The sequence below is a fragment of the Salmo salar genome, unplaced genomic scaffold, assembly GCF_905237065.1.
Source record: "Salmo salar unplaced genomic scaffold, Ssal_v3.1, whole genome shotgun sequence".
In the NCBI taxonomy this organism is placed as follows: domain Eukaryota; kingdom Metazoa; phylum Chordata; class Actinopteri; order Salmoniformes; family Salmonidae; genus Salmo; species Salmo salar.
Window position 1 is genome coordinate 36,319 of NW_025549165.1, and position 18,682 is coordinate 55,000.

The window sequence follows — 18,682 nt, forward strand, 5'->3', positions numbered from 1 at the left end:
TCGAATTGGCATGTGAATCTTTGATGTCGTAATGCTTTGCAATGACGAGTAGATTCTCTTTTATACATTTATCTAGCATCTCCCATTTAGGAGTGATCCACAAATGTTTCCAACTTAAAGTCCATGGCTTAATTTTATTAGCCTGTGTGTTTATGCAACTTTCAAAAAGATTCGACCAATCGTATAACCCCTTTGGGTGGATGTCAGTGACAGAAACTCTACCACAAAAGCTTATTTTGAACAGTCAAATATCTTGGGACAGCAGAGCTTCAGAGTAGGTGATTAGAACGACTACCATACTCGTGGCGAACAAGATCCCGGACGAGCCCTCATTTTGCTATGTTCCCCAGCAAGAAAACCAAAAAATGTCAGCTATGGTTATCCAACACTGGCACTCATCCAAGTCAAGGACAGCTTTTGGTTTTAGTAATTTATTGCCACCGTTGTAACTGCTAAACTGCTTGCTGACTGTACTGCATATTTGTAGCAGGTTTACTAACCCGTTAATTCTAGTAGCTACACTATATGTACAAAAGTATGTAGACATATTAGTGGATTTGGCTATTTCAGCCACACCCGTTGCTGACAGGTGTATAAAATCAAGGACACCGCCATGCAATCTCCATAGACAAGCATTGGCAGTAGAACGGCCTTACTGAAGAGCTCAGTGATATTCAACGTGGCACCATCATAGGATGCCGCCTTTCCAACAAGTCAGTTTGTCAAATTTCTGTCCCTGCTAACGCTACCTGCCCAAATGCATAGTGCAAACTGTAAAGTCTGGTGGAGGAGGAATAATGGTCTGGGGCTGTTTTTCATGGTTCGGGCCCCTTAGTTCCAGTGAAGGGAAATCTTAACGCTACAACATACAATGATGATTCTGTGCTTCCAACTTTGTGGCAACAGTTTGAGGAAGGCCCTTTCCTGTTTAGCATGACAATGCCCCTGTGCACAAAGTGAGGTCCATACAAAAATGGTTTGTCAAGATTAGTGTGGAAGAACTTGACTGGCCTGCACAGAGCCCTGACCTCAACCCCATCGAACACCTTTGGGATGAATTGGAACGCAGACTGCGAGCCAGGACTAATCACCCAACATCCGTGCCCAACCTCACTAATGCTCTTGTGGCTGAATGGAAGCAAGTCCCCCGCAACAATGTTCCAACATCTAGTGGAAAGCCTTCCCAGAAGAGTGGAGGCTGTTATAGCAGCAAAGGGGGGGACCAACTCCATATTAATGCCTTCCCAGAAGAGTGGAGGCTGTTATAGCAGCAAAGGGGGGACCAACTCCATATTAATGACTTCCCAGAAGAGTGGAGGCTGTTATAGCAGCAAAGGGGGGACCAACTCCATATTAATGACTTCCCAGAAGAGTGGAGGCTGTTATAGCAGCAAAGGTGGGGGACCAACTCCATATTAATGACTTCCCTGAAGAGTGGAGGCTGTTATAGCAGCAAAGGGGGGACCAACTCCATATTAATGCCTTCCCAGAAGAGTGGAGGCTGTTATAGCAGCAAAGGGGGGACCAACTCCATATTAATGACTTCCCAGAAGAGTGGAGGCTGTTATAGCAGCAAAGGGGGGACCAACTCCATATTAAAGCCCATGATTTTGGAATGAGATGTTCGACAAACAGGTGTCCACATACTTTTGGTCATGTAATGTACATTGACTATGACGTTAATATGGTGACAATGATGTAGGCTGTGTGTAGCGGTTAGCGGGTATAAAAGTGGCCCCGTGTGGCTCAGTTGGTAGAGCATGGTGTTTGCAACGCCAGGGTTGTGGGTTCGTTTCCCACGGGGGGGACCAGTACGGAGAAAAATGTATGAAATGTATGCATTCACTACTGTAAGTCGCTCTGGATAAGAGCGTCTGCTAAATGACTCAAAGGCAGCTGTTGTTTTGTGAAGTCCACAAGGGAAGGGTAAAGATGAGCGGAAAGAGAGTGTGCGTAGACGCGAGAAGGAATTTATATATACAACGAGCAAAGTGATCATGCTGTTTGTACGTAGCTGCTCGTTCTGTGTTCGCGTGTAATCAAGGGGTGTAATTAATTCCGCCGATTCTGTTGGAAAAACACACATCAAACGGAACGAAACGGGGATAAACATACATGAGTTTGTCCAATTAAAAACTCTCTTTTGCAACTGTTGGGACTAATGATTCCACCCTGGATCAGCCAGATGCAAGCCAGAGTTTGCAAGGCGGTATTGAATGTGTCACTGTCTGTCACCTTGATTACTCCAGCTTGTCTCTCGACCTGTGTGCACCTACTGTCACGTCCTGACCAGTAAAAGGGGTTATTTGTTATTGTAGTTTGGTCAGGGCGCGGGCAGGGGGGTGTTTGTTTTATGTGGTTCGGGTTTTTTTGGTTTATGTTCTACATTTTCTATTTCTATGTGTTTATCTAGTTTTTCTATTTCTATGTTGCCTCTAATTGGAGGCCATATTTAGTTGGGGTTTGTTTTCGTCGTTTGTTTTGTGTTTAAGTGTTTTTTTTCCTTCAATTAATAAATAAGAAGATGATCAATATATCCGCCGCATTTTGGTCCCCCTCCTTACGACGACCGCTACGTTATAAACTGTCATTCATAGGCTAGGTTGTAGCAACCTCATGATGGGTATGAGGGAAAATTAGAATTAAACCCATCGCTGTTACATTGAACTGGGTGAATATGAAGGACAGTATCCTAAACCCATCACTGTTACATTGAACTGGGTGAAGGACCAGTATCCCAAACCCATCGCTGTTACATTGAACTGGGTGAAGGACAGTAACCTAAACCCATCACTGTTACATTGAACTGGGTGAAGGACAGTATCCTAAACCCATCACTGTTACATTGAACTGGGTGAAGGACAGTATCCTAAACCCATCACTGTTACATTGAACTGGGTGAAGGACAGTATCATAAACCCATCACTGTTACATTGAACTGGGTGAATATGAAGGACAGTATCCTAAACCCATCACTGTTACATTGAACTGGGTGAAGGACAGTAACCTAAACCCATCACTGTTACATTGAACTGGGTGAATGACAGTATCCTAAACCCATCACTGTTACATTGAACTGGGTGAATATGAAGGACAGTATCCTAAACCCATTACTGTTACATTGAACTGGGTGAATGACAGTAACCTAAACCCATCACTGTTACATTGAACTGGGTGAAGGACCAGTATCCTAAACCCATCACTGTTACATTGAACTGGGTGAAGGACAGTATCCTAAACCCATCACTGTTACATTGAACTGGGTGAAGGACAGTATCCTAAACCCATCACTGTTACATTGAACTGGGTGAAGGACCAGTATCCTAAACCCATCACTGTTACATTGAACTGGGTGAAGGACAGTATCCTAAACCCATCACTGTTACATTGAACTGGGTGAAGGACAGTATCCTAAACCCATCACTGTTACATTGAACTGGGTGAAGGACAGTATCCTAAACCCATCACTGTTACATTGAACTGGGTGAAGGACAGTATCCTAAACCCATCACTGTTACATTGAACTGGGTGAATATGAAGGACAGTAACCTAAACCCATCACTGTTACATTGAACTGGGTGAAGGACAGTATCCTAAACCCATCACTGTTACATTGAACTGGGTGAAGGACAGTATCCTAAACCCATCACTGTTACATTGAACTGGGTGAAGGACAGTATCCTAAACCCATCACTGTTACATTGAACTGGGTGAAGGACAGTATCCTAAACCCATCACTGTTACATTGAACTGGGTGAAGGACAGTATCCTAAACCCATCACTGTTACATTGAACTGGGTGAATATGAAGGACAGTAACCTAAACCCATCACTGTTACATTGAACTGGGTGAAGGACAGTATCCTAAACCCATCACTGTTACATTGAACTGGGTGAATGACAGTATCCTAAACCCATCACTGTTACATTGAACTGGGTGAATATGAAGGACAGTATCCTAAACCCATCACTGTTACATTGAACTGGGTGAAGGACAGTATCCTAAACCCATCACTGTTACATTGAACTGGGTGAAGGACAGTATCCTAAACCCATCACTGTTACATTGAACTGGGTGAATGACAGTATCCTAAACCCATCACTGTTACATTGAACTGGGTGAAGGACAGTATCCTAAACCCATCACTGTTACATTGAACTGGGTGAATATGAAGGACAGTATCCTAAACCCATCACTGTTACATTGAACTGGGTGAAGGACAGTATCCTAAACCCATCACTGTTACATTGAACTGGGTGAATGGAATATGAATGACAGTCATCCAATATGTTGTAATAGAAATAAGGCCATTCTCATTACAATATGTCCCATCCTCCCTTATCTTAAACAGCACCAACCGCCACTGGTGAAGGCCAGTGACAAAGCATCTCAAATTAATACATTGTTTAATTCAGGCTGTAACACAACAAAATGTGGACAAAGTCAAGGGGTGTGAATACTTTCTGAAGGCGCTTTGTGTACACACACACACACACACACACACACACACACACACACACACACACACACACACACACACACACACACACACACACACACACACACACATACACACAGAAAGAGACATGACTGCCCTTGTGATCTATGGTTTCCCAGAAACAGATAAGGCTAGATTCTCCATAGTTTTTTAGTCCAGGACTTTAATCTATGGCCCATACTGTTACAGTTGAAATAGGTTTTGGGCTTGATTTTTTTAAATGATTTATTTTCTTCTCTCAATCCCCCCCATCCCCCTCACTCTCTCTCACCCCTCCCTCTCTGTCCCACTCTCTCCCTCCCTCTCTCCCTTTCTCGCTCTCCCCTCGCTCTCTCTCCCCCCTTCCCCCTCACTCCACCCCTCCCATTCCCTCTCTCTCCCCTCCCTCTCCCTCTCCCCTCCCTCCCTCTCTCTCCCCCCTCGTCTCTCTCCCCCCTCGCTCTCTCTCCCTTGCCTCCTCCCCCTCGCTCCCCCTCCCCTCCCTCTCTCTTCCCTCCCCCTCTCTCTCTCTCCCCTTTCCTCCTCCCCTCGCTCCTCCCCTCCCTCTCTCTCCCCTCCCCTCACTCCCCCCCTCTCTCCCCTTTCCTCCTCCCCTCGCTCCTCCCCTCCCTCTCTCTCCCCTCCCTCTCCCTCCCTCTCCCCTCTCTCTCCCTTTCCTCCTCCCCTCGCTCCTCCCCTCCCTCTCTCTCCCCTCCCCTCACTCCCCCTCTCTCTCCCCTCCCTCTCCCTCCCTCTCCCCCTCTATCTCCCCTTTCCTCCTCCCCTCGCTCCTCCCCTCCCTCTCTCTCCCCTCCCCTCTCTCTCCCCCTCACTCCCCTCTCTCTCCCCCTCCCCTCTCTCTCCCCCTCTCTCTCCCCTCTCCTCTCTCTCCCCAGTGATGTGTTTCTGACAGATGGTAGTAGAGTGAGTGCTGCTACAGTCGCCAGTACAGCCATCGCTGCTGCACAGTGGGCCGTTACCCAGGTAACCATTCTAATAATATATAGCATCCTTACTGTAACTGTGACCTCCACTCTGTGACCTCCACTCTGTGACCTCCACTCCGTGTCCTTACTGTAACTGTGACCTCCACTCCGTGTCCTTACTGTAACTGTGACCTCCACTCTGTATCCTTCCTGTAACTGTGACCTCCACTCTGTGACCTCCACTCTGTGACCTCCACTCCGTGTCCTTACTGTAACTGTGACCTCCACTCCGTGTCCTTACTGTAACTGTGACCTCCACTCTGTATCCATACTGTAACTGTGACCTCCACTCTGTGACCTCCACTCTGTGACCTCCACTCTGTGACCTCCACTCCGTGTCCTTACTGTAACTGTGACCTCCACTCTGTGACCTCCACTCCGTGTCCTTACTGTAACTGTGACCTCCACTCTGTATCCTTACTGTAACTGTGACCTCCACTCTGTGACCTCCACTCCGTGTCCTTACTGTAACTGTGACCTCCATTCTGTATCCTTACTGTAACTGTGACCTCCACTCTGTATCCTTACTGTGACCTCCATTCTGTATCCGTACTGTAACTGTGACCTCCACTCTGTATCCTTACTGTGACCTCCACTCTGTATCCTTACTGTGATCTCCATTCTATATCCTTACTGTAACTGTGACCTCCATTCTGTATCCTTACTGTAACTGTGACCTCCACTCCGTATCCTTACTGTAACTGTGACCTCCAGTCTGTATCCTTACTGTAACTGTGACCTCCACTCTGTGACCTCCACTCTGTGATCTCCACTCCGTGTCCTTACTGTAACTGTGACCTCCACTCTGTATCCTTACTGTGACCTCCATTCTGTATCCGTACTGTAACTGTGACCTCCACTCTGTATCCTTACTGTAACTGTGACCTCCACTCTGTGACCTCCACTCTGTGACCTCCACTCCGTGTCCTTACTGTAACTGTGACCTCCACTCTGTATCCTTACTGTGATCTCCATTCTGTATCCTTACTGTAACTGTGACCTCCACTCCGTATCCTTACTGTAACTGTGACCTCCACTCTGTATCCTTACTGTGATCTCCATTCTGTATCCTTACTGTAACTGTGACCTCCACTCTGTATCCTTACTGTAACTGTGACCTCCACTCTGTATCCTTACTGTAACTGTGACCTCCACTCTGTATCCTTACTGTGACCTCCATTCTGTATCCGTACTGTAACTGTGACCTCCACTCTGTATCCTTACTGTAACAGCCATATCGAACAATTATTTACTGTATCAACGATTTACGTTTTCTTCAACTATTATTTTACTGTTGTCCTCTCTCCCTCTCTCTCTCTCTCTCTCTGTCTCTCTCTCCCTCCCCCTCTCTCTCTCTCTCTCTGTCTCCCTCTCCCTCCCCCTCTCTCCCCCCCCAGACGGCCCAGTCCCTGTCCTCTGCCTCCCAGCACGGTGTGGATGTAGGATTGTACCACCAGGGGGCAGCAGTAACACTGGGAGTCTATGGAGGCCAGGAGAACCAAAACTACACAGCGGTGCCAGATGGCCCTGCCTACAAGGCCCAGGCAGGGGGAATGGGTACACCCCTACCCAGCCCAGGAGCAGGCCTGATGGGGGCGTACACAGGAACAGCACCTGGTGAGAGGAAAAGAGAGGCTGAGGAGATTAAAACAGAACATGGGAAAGGTGGGAGGGGGAGAGAGTAGAGGGTGGAGGGAGATAGGGGGAGAGAGAAGAGGGTGGAGGGAGATAGGGGGGAGAGAGTAAAGGGTGGAGGGAGATAGGGGAGAGAGTAGAGGTTGGAGGGGAGATAGGGAGGGAGATAGGGGGAGAGAGAAGAGGGTGGAGGGAGATAGGGGAGAGAGTAAAGGGTGGAGGGAGATAGGGGAGAGAGTAGAGGTTGGAGGGAGATAGGGGAGAGAGTAGAGGGAGAGAGTAGAGGGTGGAGGGAGATAGGGGAAGAGAGAAGAGGGTGGAGGGAGATAGGGGGAGAGAGTAGAGGGTGGAGGGAGATAGGGGGAGAGAGTAGAGGGTGGAGGGAGATAGGGGAGAGATAGGGGAGAGAGTAGAGGGTGGAGTGGAGATAGATAGGGGGAGAGAGTAGAGGGTGGAGGGAGATAGGGGAAGAGAGAAGAGGTTGGAGGGAGATAGGGAGGGAGATAGGGGGAGAGAGTAGAGGTTGGAGGGAGATAGGGGAGAGAGTAGAGGTTGGAGGGAGATAGGGGAGAGAGTAGAGGTTGGAGGGAGATAGGGGAGAGAGTAAAGGGTGGAGGGAGATAGGGGAGAGGGTGGAGGGAGATAGGGAGAGAGAGTAGAGGGTGGAGAGGAGTTAGGGAGGGAGATAGGGGAGAGAGAAGAGGTTGGAGGGAGATAGGGGAGAGAGTAGAGGTTGGAGGGAGATAGGGGAGAGTGGGGGAGTGAGAGGGTGGAGGGAGATGGGGGAGAGAGTAGAGGTAGGAGGAGATAGGGGAGAGAGTAGAGGTTGGAGGGAGATAGGGAGGGAGATAGGGGAGAGAGTAGAGGTTGGAGGGAGATAGGGAGGGAGATAGGGGGAGAGAGTAGAGGTTGGAGGGAGATAGGGAGGGAGATAGGGGAGAGAGTAGAGGTTGGAGGGAGATAGGGGAGAGAGTAGAGGGTGGAGAGGAGTTAGGGAGGGAGATAGGGGAGAGAGTAGAGGTTGGAGGGAGATAGGGGAGAGAGTAGAGGTTGGAGGGAGATAGGGGGGAGAGAGAAGAGGTTGGAGGGAGATATGGGGAGAGAGTAGAGGGTGGAGGGAGATAGGGGAGAGAGTAGAGGTTGGAGGGAGATAGGGGGAGAGAGTAGAGGGTGGAGGGAGATAGGGAGGGAGATAGGGGAGAGAGTAGAGGTTGGAGGGAGATAGGGAGGGAGATAGGGGAGAGAGTAGAGGTTGGAGGGAGATAGGGGAGAGAGTACAGGGTGGAGGGAGATAGGGGAGAGAGTAGAGGTTGGAGGGAGATAGGGGAGAGAGTAGAGGGTGGAGGGAGATAGGGAGGGAGATAGGGGGAGAGAGAAGAGGTTGGAGGGAGATAGGGGAGAGAGTAGAGGGTGGAGGGAGATAGTGGGGAGGGTGGAGAGGAGTTAGGGAGGGAGATAGGGGAGAGAGTAGAGGGAGATAGAGGAGTTAGGGAGGGAGATAGGGGGAGAGAGAAGAGGTTGGAGGGAGATAGGGGAGAAAGAAGAGGTTGGAGGGAGATAGGGGAGAGAGAAGAGGTTGGAGGGAGATAGGGGAGAGAGAAGAGGTTGGAGGGAGAGGGGGAGAGAGTAGAGGTTGGAGGGAGATAGGGGGAGAGAGTAGAGGGTGGAGGGAGATAGGGAGGGAGATAGGGGGGAGAGAGAAGAGGTTGGAGGGAGATAGGGGGAGAGAGTAGAGGGTGGAGGGAGATAGGGAGGGAGATAGGGGGAGAGAGAAGAGGTTGGAGGGAGATAGGGGAGAGAGTAGAGGGTGGAGGGAGATAGGGAGAGAGTAGAGGTTGGAGGGAGATAGGGGGAGATAGTAGAGGGTGGAGGGAGATAGGGGGGAGAGAGAAGAGGGTGGAGGGAGATAGGGAGGGAGATAGGGGGAGAGAGTAGAGGGTGGAGGGAGATAGGGGAAGAGAGAAGAGGGTGGAGGGAGATAGGGGGAGAGAGTAGAGGGTGGAGGGAGATAGGGGAGAGAGTAGAGGGTGGAGGGAGATAGGGGAGAGATAGGGGAGAGAGTAGAGGGTGGAGTGGAGATAGATAGGGGAGAGAGTAGAGGGTGGAGGGAGATAGGGGAAGAGGTTGGAGGGAGATAGGGAGGGAGATAGGGGGAGAGAGTAGAGGTTGGAGGGAGATAGGGGAGAGAGTAAAGGGTGGAGGGAGATAGGGGAGAGGGTGGAGGGAGATAGGGAGAGAGAGTAGAGGGTGGAGAGGAGTTAGGGAGGGAGATAGGGGGAGAGAGTAGAGGTTGGAGGGAGATAGGGAGGGAGATAGGGGGAGAGAGTAGAGGTTGGAGGGAGATAGGGAGGGAGATAGGGGAGAGAGTAGAGGTTGGAGGGAGATAGGGGAGAGAGTAGAGGGTGGAGAGGAGTTAGGGGAGGGAGATAGGGGGGAGAGAGTAGAGGTTGGAGGGAGATAGGGGGAGAGAGTAGAGGTTGGAGGGAGATAGGGGGAGAGAGAAGAGGTTGGAGGGAGATAGGGGAGAGAGTAGAGGGTGGAGGGAGATAGGGAGGGAGATAGGGGAGAGAGTAGAGGTTGGAGGGAGATAGGGAGGGAGATAGGGGGAGAGAGTAGAGGTTGGAGGGAGATAGGGAGGGAGATAGGGGGAGAGAGTAGAGGTTGGAGGGAGATAGGGGGAGAGAGTAGAGGGTGGAGAGGAGTTAGGGAGGGAGATAGGGGGGAGAGAGTAGAGGTTGGAGGGAGATAGGGGAGAGAGTAGAGGTTGGAGGGAGATAGGGGGAGAGAGAAGAGGTTGGAGGGAGATAGGGGGAGAGAGTAGAGGGTGGAGGGAGATAGGGGAGAGAGTAGAGGTTGGAGGGAGATAGGGGGGAGAGAGTAGAGGGTGGAGGGAGATAGGGAGGAGATAGGGGGAGAGAGTAGAGGTTGGAGGGAGATAGGGAGGGAGATAGGGGAGAGAGTAGAGGTTGGAGGGAGATAGGGGGAGAGAGTACAGGGTGGAGGGAGATAGGGGAGAGAGTAGAGGTTGGAGGGAGATAGGGGGGAGAGAGTAGAGGGTGGAGGGAGATAGGGAGGGAGATAGGGGAGAGAGAAGAGGTTGGAGGGAGATAGGGGAGAGAGTAGAGGGTGGAGGGAGATAGGGGAGAGTGGGGGAGGGTGGAGAGGAGTTAGGGAGGGAGATAGGGGAGAGAGTAGAGGGAGATAGAGGAGTTAGGGAGGGGAGATAGGGGGGAGAGAGAAGAGGTTGGAGGGAGATAGGGGGAGAGAGAAGAGGTTGGAGGGAGATAGGGGGAGAGAGAAGAGGTTGGAGGGAGATAGGGGAAGAGAGAAGAGGTTGGAGGGAGAGGGGGAGAGAGTAGAGGTTGGAGGGAGATAGGGGAGAGAGTAGAGGGTGGAGGGAGATAGGGAGGGAGATAGGGGGGAGAGAGAAGAGGTTGGAGGGAGATAGGGGGAGAGAGTAGAGGGTGGAGGGAGATAGGGAGGGAGATAGGGGGAGAGAGAAGAGGTTGGAGGGAGATAGGGGAGAGAGTAGAGGGTGGAGGGAGATAGGGGAGAGAGTAGAGGTTGGAGGGAGATAGGGGAGATAGTAGAGGGTGGAGGGAGATAGGGGAGAGAGAAGAGGGTGGAGGGAGATAGGGAGGGAGATAGGGGGAGAGAGTAGAGGGTGGAGGGAGATAGGGAAGAGAGAAGAGGGTGGAGGGAGATAGGGGAGAGAGTAGAGGGTGGAGGGAGATAGGGGAGAGAGTAGAGGGTGGAGGGAGATAGGGGGAGAGATAGGGGGAGAGAGTAGAGGGTGGAGTGGAGATAGATAGGGGAGAGAGTAGAGGGTGGAGGGAGATAGGGGAAGAGGTTGGAGGGAGATAGGGAGGGAGATAGGGGGAGAGAGTAGAGGTTGGAGGGAGATAGGGGAGAGAGTAAAGGGTGGAGGGAGATAGGGGAGAGGGTGGAGGGAGATAGGGAGAGAGAGTAGAGGGTGGAGAGGAGTTAGGGAGGGAGATAGGGGAGAGAGAAGAGGTTGGAGGGAGATAGGGGAGAGAGTAGAGGTTGGAGGGGAGATAGGGGGAGAGTGGGGGAGGGTGGAGAGGAGTTAGGGAGGGAGATGGGGGGAGAGAGTAGAGGGAGATAGAGGAGTTAGGGGGAGAGAGTAGAGGTTGGAGGGAGATAGGGAGGGAGATAGGGGAGAGAGTAGAGGTTGGAGGGAGATAGGGGAGGGAGTAGAGGGTGGAAAGGAGTTAGGGAGGGAGATAGGGGAGAGAGTAGAGGTTGGAGGGAGATAGGGGGAGAGAGAAGAGGTTGGAGGGAGATAGGGGAGAGAGTAGAGGGTGGAGGGAGATAGGGGAGAGAGTAGAGGTTGGAGGGAGATAGGGGAGAGAGTAGAGGGTGGAGGGAGATAGGGAGGGAGATAGGGAGAGAGTAGAGGTTGGAGGGAGATAGGGAGGGAGATAGGGGAGAGAGTAGAGGTTGGAGGGAGATAGGGAGGGAGATAGGGGGAGAGAGTAGAGGTTGGAGGGAGATAGGGGGAGAGAGTAGAGGGTGGAGAGGAGTTAGGGAGGGAGATAGGGGAGAGAGTAGAGGTTGGAGGGAGATAGGGGAGAGAGTACAGGGTGGAGGGAGATAGGGGAGAGAGTAGAGGTTGGAGGGAGATAGGGGAGAGAGTAGAGGGTGGAGGGAGATAGGGGAGAGAGTAAAGGGTGGAGGGAGATAGGGGAGAGAGTAGAGGTTGGAGGGAGATAGGGGGAGAGAGTAGAGGGTGGAGGGAGATAGGGAGGGAGATAGGGGAGAGAGAAGAGGTTGGAGGGAGATAGGGGAGAGAGAAGAGGTTGGAGGGAGATAGGGGAGAGAATAGAGGGTGGAGGGAGATAGGAGGGAGATAGGGGGAGAGAGTAGAGGTTGGAAGGAGATAGGGGGGAGAGTGGGGAGGGTGGAGAGGACTTAGGGAGGGAGATAGGGGAGAGAGTAGAGGGAGATAGAGGAGTTAGGGAGGGAGATAGGGGGAGAGAGAAGAGGTTGGAGGGAGATAGGGGGAGAGAGAAGAGGTTGGAGGGAGATAGGGGAAGAGGTTGGAGGGAGAGGGGGAGAGAGTAGAGGTTGGAGGGAGATAGGGGGAGAGAGTAGAGGGTGGAGGGAGATAGGGAGGGAGATAGGGGGAGAGAGAAGAGGTTGGAGGGAGATAGGGGAGAGAGTAGAGGGTGGAGGGAGATAGGGAGGGAGATAGGGGGAGAGAGAAGAGGTTGGAGGGAGATAGGGGAGAGAGTAGAGGGTGGAGGGAGATAGGGAGGGAGATAGGGGAGAGAGAAGAGGTTGGAGGGAGATAGGGGAGAGAGTAGAGGGTGGAGGGAGATAGGGGAGAGAGTAGAGGTTGGAGGGAGATAGGGGGGAGAGAGTAGAGGGTGGAGGGAGATAGGGAGGGAGATAGGGGAGAGAGAAGAGGTTGGAGGGAGATAGGGGGAGAGAGAAGAGGTTGGAGGGAGATAGGGGAAGAGGTTGGAGGGAGAGGGGAGAGAGTAGAGGTTGGAGGGAGATAGGGGAGAGAGAGTAGAGGGTGGAGGGAGATAGGGAGGGGAGATAGGGGAGAGAGAAGAGGTTGGAGGGAGATAGGGGAGAGAGTAGAGGGTGGAGGGAGATAGGGAGGGAGATAGGGGGAGAGAGAAGAGGTTGGAGGGAGATAGGGGAGAGAGAAGAGGTTGGAGGAGATAGGGGAAGAGGTTGGAGGGAGAGGGGGAGAGAGTAGAGGTTGGAGGGAGATAGGGGGAGAGAGTAGAGGGTGGAGGGAGATAGGGAGGGAGATAGGGGAGAGAGAAGAGGTTGGAGGGAGATAGGGGGAGAGAGTAGAGGGTGGAGGGAGATAGGGAGGGAGATAGGGGAGAGAGAAGAGGTTGGAGGGAGATAGGGGGAGAGAGTAGAGGGTGGAGGGAGATAGGGAGGGAGATAGGGGAGAGAGTAGAGGTTGGAGGGAGATAGGTGGAGAGTGGGGGAGGGTGGAGAGGAGTTAGGGAGGGAGATAGGGGAGAGAGTAGAGGGAGATAGAGGAGTTAGGGGGAGACAGTAGAGGTTGGAGGGAGATAGGGGGAGAGAGAAGAGGTTGGAGGGAGATAGGGGAGAGAGTAGAGGTTGGAGGGAGATAGGGGGGAGAGAGTAGAGGGTGGAGGGAGATAGGGGAGAGAGTAGAGGGTGGAGGGAGATAGGGAGGGAGATAGGGGGAGAGAGTAGAGGGAGATAGAGGAGTTAGGGGGAGAGAGAAGAGGTTGGAGGGAGATAGGGGAAGAGAGAAGAGGTTGGAGGGAGAGGGGGAGAGAGTAGAGGTTGGAGGGAGATAGGGGGAGAGAGTAGAGGGTGGAGGGAGATAGGGAGGGAGATAGGGGGAGAGAGAAGAGGTTGGAGGGAGATAGGGGAGAGAGTAGAGGGTGGAGGGAGATAGGGAGGGAGATAGGGGGAGAGAGAAGAGGTTGGAGGGAGATAGGGGGAGAGAGTAGAGGGTGGAGGGAGATAGGGAGGGAGATAGGGGGAGAGAGAAGAGGTTGGAGGGAGATAGGGGAGAGAGTAGAGGGTGGAGGGAGATAGGGGAGAGAGTAGAGGTTGGAGGGAGATAGGGGAGAGAGTAGAGGGTGGAGGGAGATAGGGGGAGAGAGTAGAGGTTGGAGGGAGATAGGGGGAGAGTGGGGGAGGGTGGAGAGGAGTTAGGGAGGGAGATGGGGGGAGAGAGTAGAGGGAGATAGAGGAGTTAGGGGGAGAGAGTAGAGGTTGGAGGGAGATAGGGGAGAGAGTAGAGGTTGGAGGGAGATAGGGGGGAGGGAGTAGAGGGTGGAGAGGAGTTAGGGAGGGAGATAGGGGAGAGAGTAGAGGTTGGAGGGAGATAGGGGGAGAGAGAAGAGGTTGGAGGGAGATAGGGGAGAGAGTAGAGGGTGGAGGGAGATAGGGGAGAGAGTAGAGGTTGGAGGGAGATAGGGGAGAGAGTAGAGGGTGGAGGGAGATAGGGAGGGAGATAGGGGGAGAGAGTAGAGGTTGGAGGGAGATAGGGAGGGAGATAGGGGAGAGAGTAGAGGTTGGAGGGAGATAGGGAGGGAGATAGGGGGAGAGAGTAGAGGTTGGAGGGAGATAGGGGAGAGAGTAGAGGGTGGAGAGGAGTTAGGGAGGGAGATAGGGGAGAGAGTAGAGGTTGGAGGGAGATAGGGGAGAGAGTAGAGGTTGGAGGGAGATAGGGGGAGAGAGAAGAGGTTGGAGGGAGATATGGGGAGAGAGTAGAGGGTGGAGGGAGATAGGGGAGAGAGTAGAGGTTGGAGGGAGATAGGGGAGAGAGTAGAGGGTGGAGGGAGATAGGGAGGGAGATAGGGGAGAGAGTAGAGGTTGGAGGGAGATAGGGAGGGAGATAGGGGAGAGAGTAGAGGTTGGAGGGAGATAGGGGAGAGAGTACAGGGTGGAGGGAGATAGGGGAGAGAGTAGAGGTTGGAGGGAGATAGGGGAGAGAGTAGAGGGTGGAGGGAGATAGGGAGGAGATAGGGGGAGAGAGAAGAGGTTGGAGGGAGATAGGGGGAGAGAGTAGAGGGTGGAGGGAGATAGTGGGGAGGGTGGAGAGGAGTTAGGGAGGGAGATAGGGGGAGAGAGTAGAGGGAGATAGAGGAGTTAGGGAGGGAGATAGGGGGAGAGAGAAGAGGTTGGAGGGAGATAGGGGAGAAAGAAGAGGTTGGAGGGAGATAGGGGGAGAGAGAAGAGGTTGGAGGGAGATAGGGGAAGAGAGAAGAGGTTGGAGGGAGAGGGGGAGAGAGTAGAGGTTGGAGGGAGATAGGGGAGAGAGTAGAGGGTGGAGGGAGATAGGGAGGGAGATAGGGGGAGAGAGAAGAGGTTGGAGGGAGATAGGGGAGAGAGTAGAGGGTGGAGGGAGATAGGGAGGGAGATAGGGGAGAGAGAAGAGGTTGGAGGGAGATAGGGGGGAGAGAGTAGAGGGTGGAGGGAGATAGGGGAGAGAGTAGAGGTTGGAGGGAGATAGGGGGAGATAGTAGAGGGTGGAGGGAGATAGGGGAGAGAGAAGAGGGTGGAGGGAGATAGGGAGGGAGATAGGGGGAGAGAGTAGAGGGTGGAGGGAGATAGGGGAAGAGAGAAGAGGGTGGAGGGAGATAGGGGAGAGAGTAGAGGGTGGAGGGAGATAGGGGAGAGAGTAGAGGGTGGAGGGAGATAGGGGGAGAGATAGGGGAGAGAGTAGAGGGTGGAGTGGAGATAGATAGGGGGAGAGAGTAGAGGGTGGAGGGAGATAGGGGAAGAGGTTGGAGGGAGATAGGGAGGGAGATAGGGGGAGAGAGTAGAGGTTGGAGGGAGATAGGGGAGAGAGTAAAGGGTGGAGGGAGATAGGGGAGAGGGTGGAGGGAGATAGGGAGAGAGAGTAGAGGGTGGAGAGGAGTTAGGGAGGGAGATAGGGGGAGAGAGTAGAGGTTGGAGGGAGATAGGGAGGGAGATAGGGGGAGAGAGTAGAGGTTGGAGGGAGATAGGGAGGGAGATAGGGGAGAGAGTAGAGGTTGGAGGGAGATAGGGGGAGAGAGTAGAGGGTGGAGAGGAGTTAGGGAGGGAGATAGGGGGAGAGAGTAGAGGTTGGAGGGAGATAGGGGAGAGAGTAGAGGTTGGAGGGAGATAGGGGGAGAGAGAAGAGGTTGGAGGGAGATAGGGGGGAGAGAGTAGAGGGTGGAGGGAGATAGGGAGGGAGATAGGGGGAGAGAGTAGAGGTTGGAGGGAGATAGGGAGGGAGATAGGGGAGAGAGTAGAGGTTGGAGGGAGATAGGGAGGGAGATAGGGGAGAGAGTAGAGGTTGGAGGGAGATAGGGGAGAGAGTAGAGGGTGGAGAGGAGTTAGGGAGGGAGATAGGGGGAGAGAGTAGAGGTTGGAGGGAGATAGGGGGAGAGAGTAGAGGTTGGAGGGAGATAGGGGGGAGAGAGAAGAGGTTGGAGGGAGATAGGGGGAGAGAGTAGAGGGTGGAGGGAGATAGGGGAGAGAGTAGAGGTTGGAGGGAGATAGGGGAGAGAGTAGAGGGTGGAGGGAGATAGGGAGGGAGATAGGGGAGAGAGTAGAGGTTGGAGGGAGATAGGGAGGGAGATAGGGGGAGAGAGTAGAGGTTGGAGGGAGATAGGGGAGAGAGTACAGGGTGGAGGGAGATAGGGGAGAGAGTAGAGGTTGGAGGGAGATAGGGGGAGAGAGTAGAGGGTGGAGGGAGATAGGGAGGGAGATAGGGGAGAGAGAAGAGGTTGGAGGGAGATAGGGGGAGAGAGTAGAGGGTGGAGGGAGATAGGGGGAGAGTGGGGGAGGGTGGAGAGGAGTTAGGGAGGGAGATAGGGGAGAGAGTAGAGGGAGATAGAGGAGTTAGGGAGGGAGATAGGGGGAGAGAGAAGAGGTTGGAGGGAGATAGGGGGAGAGAGAAGAGGTTGGAGGGAGATAGGGGAGAGAGAAGAGGTTGGAGGGAGATAGGGGAAGAGAGAAGAGGTTGGAGGGAGAGGGGGAGAGAGTAGAGGTTGGAGGGAGATAGGGGGAGAGAGTAGAGGGTGGAGGGAGATAGGGAGGGAGATAGGGGAGAGAGAAGAGGTTGGAGGGAGATAGGGGGAGAGAGTAGAGGGTGGAGGGAGATAGGGAGGAGATAGGGGGAGAGAGAAGAGGTTGGAGGGAGATAGGGGGAGAGAGTAGAGGGTGGAGGGAGATAGGGGAGAGAGTAGAGGTTGGAGGGAGATAGGGGAGATAGTAGAGGGTGGAGGGAGATAGGGGGAGAGAGAAGAGGGTGGAGGGAGATAGGGAGGGAGATAGGGGGAGAGAGTAGAGGGTGGAGGGAGATAGGGGAAGAGAGAAGAGGGTGGAGGGAGATAGGGGGAGAGAGTAGAGGGTGGAGGGAGATAGGGGGAGAGAGTAGAGGGTGGAGGGAGATAGGGGGAGAGATAGGGGGAGAGAGTAGAGGGTGGAGTGGAGATAGATAGGGGGAGAGAGTAGAGGGTGGAGGGAGATAGGGGAAGAGGTTGGAGGGAGATAGGGAGGGAGATAGGGGGAGAGAGTAGAGGTTGGAGGGAGATAGGGGAGAGAGTAAAGGGTGGAGGGAGATAGGGGAGAGGGTGGAGGGAGATAGGGAGAGAGAGTAGAGGGTGGAGAGGAGTTAGGGAGGGAGATAGGGGGAGAGAGAAGAGGTTGGAGGGAGATAGGGGGAGAGAGTAGAGGTTGGAGGGAGATAGGGGAGAGTGGGGGAGGGTGGAGAGGAGTTAGGGAGGGAGATGGGGGAGAGAGTAGAGGGAGATAGAGGAGTTAGGGGAGAGAGTAGAGGTTGGAGGGAGATAGGGAGGGAGATAGGGGAGAGAGTAGAGGTTGGAGGGAGATAGGGGAGGGAGTAGAGGGTGGAAAGGAGTTAGGGAGGGAGATAGGGGGAGAGAGTAGAGGTTGGAGGGAGATAGGGGAGAGAGAAGAGGTTGGAGGGAGATAGGGGGAGAGAGTAGAGGGTGGAGGGAGATAGGGGAGAGAGTAGAGGTTGGAGGGAGATAGGGGAGAGAGTAGAGGGTGGAGGGAGATAGGGAGGGAGATAGGGGAGAGAGTAGAGGTTGGAGGGAGATAGGGAGGGAGATAGGGGGAGAGAGTAGAGGTTGGAGGGAGATAGGGAGGGAGATAGGGGGAGAGAGTAGAGGTTGGAGGGAGATAGGGGGGAGAGAGTAGAGGGTGGAGAGGAGTTAGGGAGGGAGATAGGGGAGAGAGTAGAGGTTGGAGGGAGATAGGGGGAGAGAGTAGAGGTTGGAGGGAGATAGGGGAGAGAGTAGAGGTTGGAGGGAGATAGGGGAGAGAGAAGAGGTTGGAGGGAGATAGGGGGAGAGAGTAGAGGGTGGAGGGAGATAGGGGAGAGAGTAGAGGTTGGAGGGAGATAGGGGGAGAGAGTAGAGGGTGGAGGGAGATAGGGAGGGAGATAGGGGAGAGAGTAGAGGTTGGAGGGAGATAGGGAGGGAGATAAGGGGAGAGAGTAGAGGTTGGAGGGAGATAGGGGAGAGAGTACAGGGTGGAGGGAGATAGGGGAGAGAGTAGAGGTTGGAGGGAGATAGGGGAGAGAGTAGAGGGTGGAGGGAGATAGGGGGAGAGAGTAAAGGGTGGAGGGAGATAGGGGAGAGAGTAGAGGTTGGAGGGAGATAGGGGAGAGAGTAGAGGGTGGAGGGAGATAGGGAGGGAGATAGGGGGAGAGAGAAGAGGTTGGAGGGAGATAGGGGAGAGAGAAGAGGTTGGAGGGAGATAGGGGGAGAGAATAGAGGGTGGAGGGAGATAGGAGGGAGATAGGGGGAGAGAGTAGAGGTTGGAAGGAGATAGGGGAGAGTGGGGGAGGGTGGAGAGGACTTAGGGAGGGAGATAGGGGGAGAGAGTAGAGGGAGATAGAGGGAGTTAGGGAGGGAGATAGGGGGAGAGAGAAGAGGTTGGAGGGAGATAGGGGAGAGAGAAGAGGTTGGAGGGAGATAGGGGAAGAGGTTGGAGGGAGAGGGGGAGAGAGTAGAGGTTGGAGGGAGATAGGGGGAGAGAGTAGAGGGTGGAGAGAGATAGGGAGGGAGATAGGGGGAGAGAGAAGAGGTTGGAGGGAGATAGGGGAGAGAGTAGA

The 18,682-nt window shown here is 53.4% G+C and overlaps 1 protein-coding gene across 1 annotated transcript in view; it reads left to right on the plus strand.

Annotated features, from left to right (window-relative positions):
- LOC106591492 (RNA-binding protein 10) overlaps positions 1 to 18,682 on the plus strand; it is a gene marked incomplete at its 5' end in the record, with an annotated part of 72,562 nt that overhangs the window by 32,031 nt on the left and 21,849 nt on the right. The window contains 2 exon segments of the mRNA XM_045713068.1: positions 5,374 to 5,461; positions 6,861 to 7,080. Coding sequence (XP_045569024.1) covers positions 5,374 to 5,461; positions 6,861 to 7,080 — 308 coding nt within the window.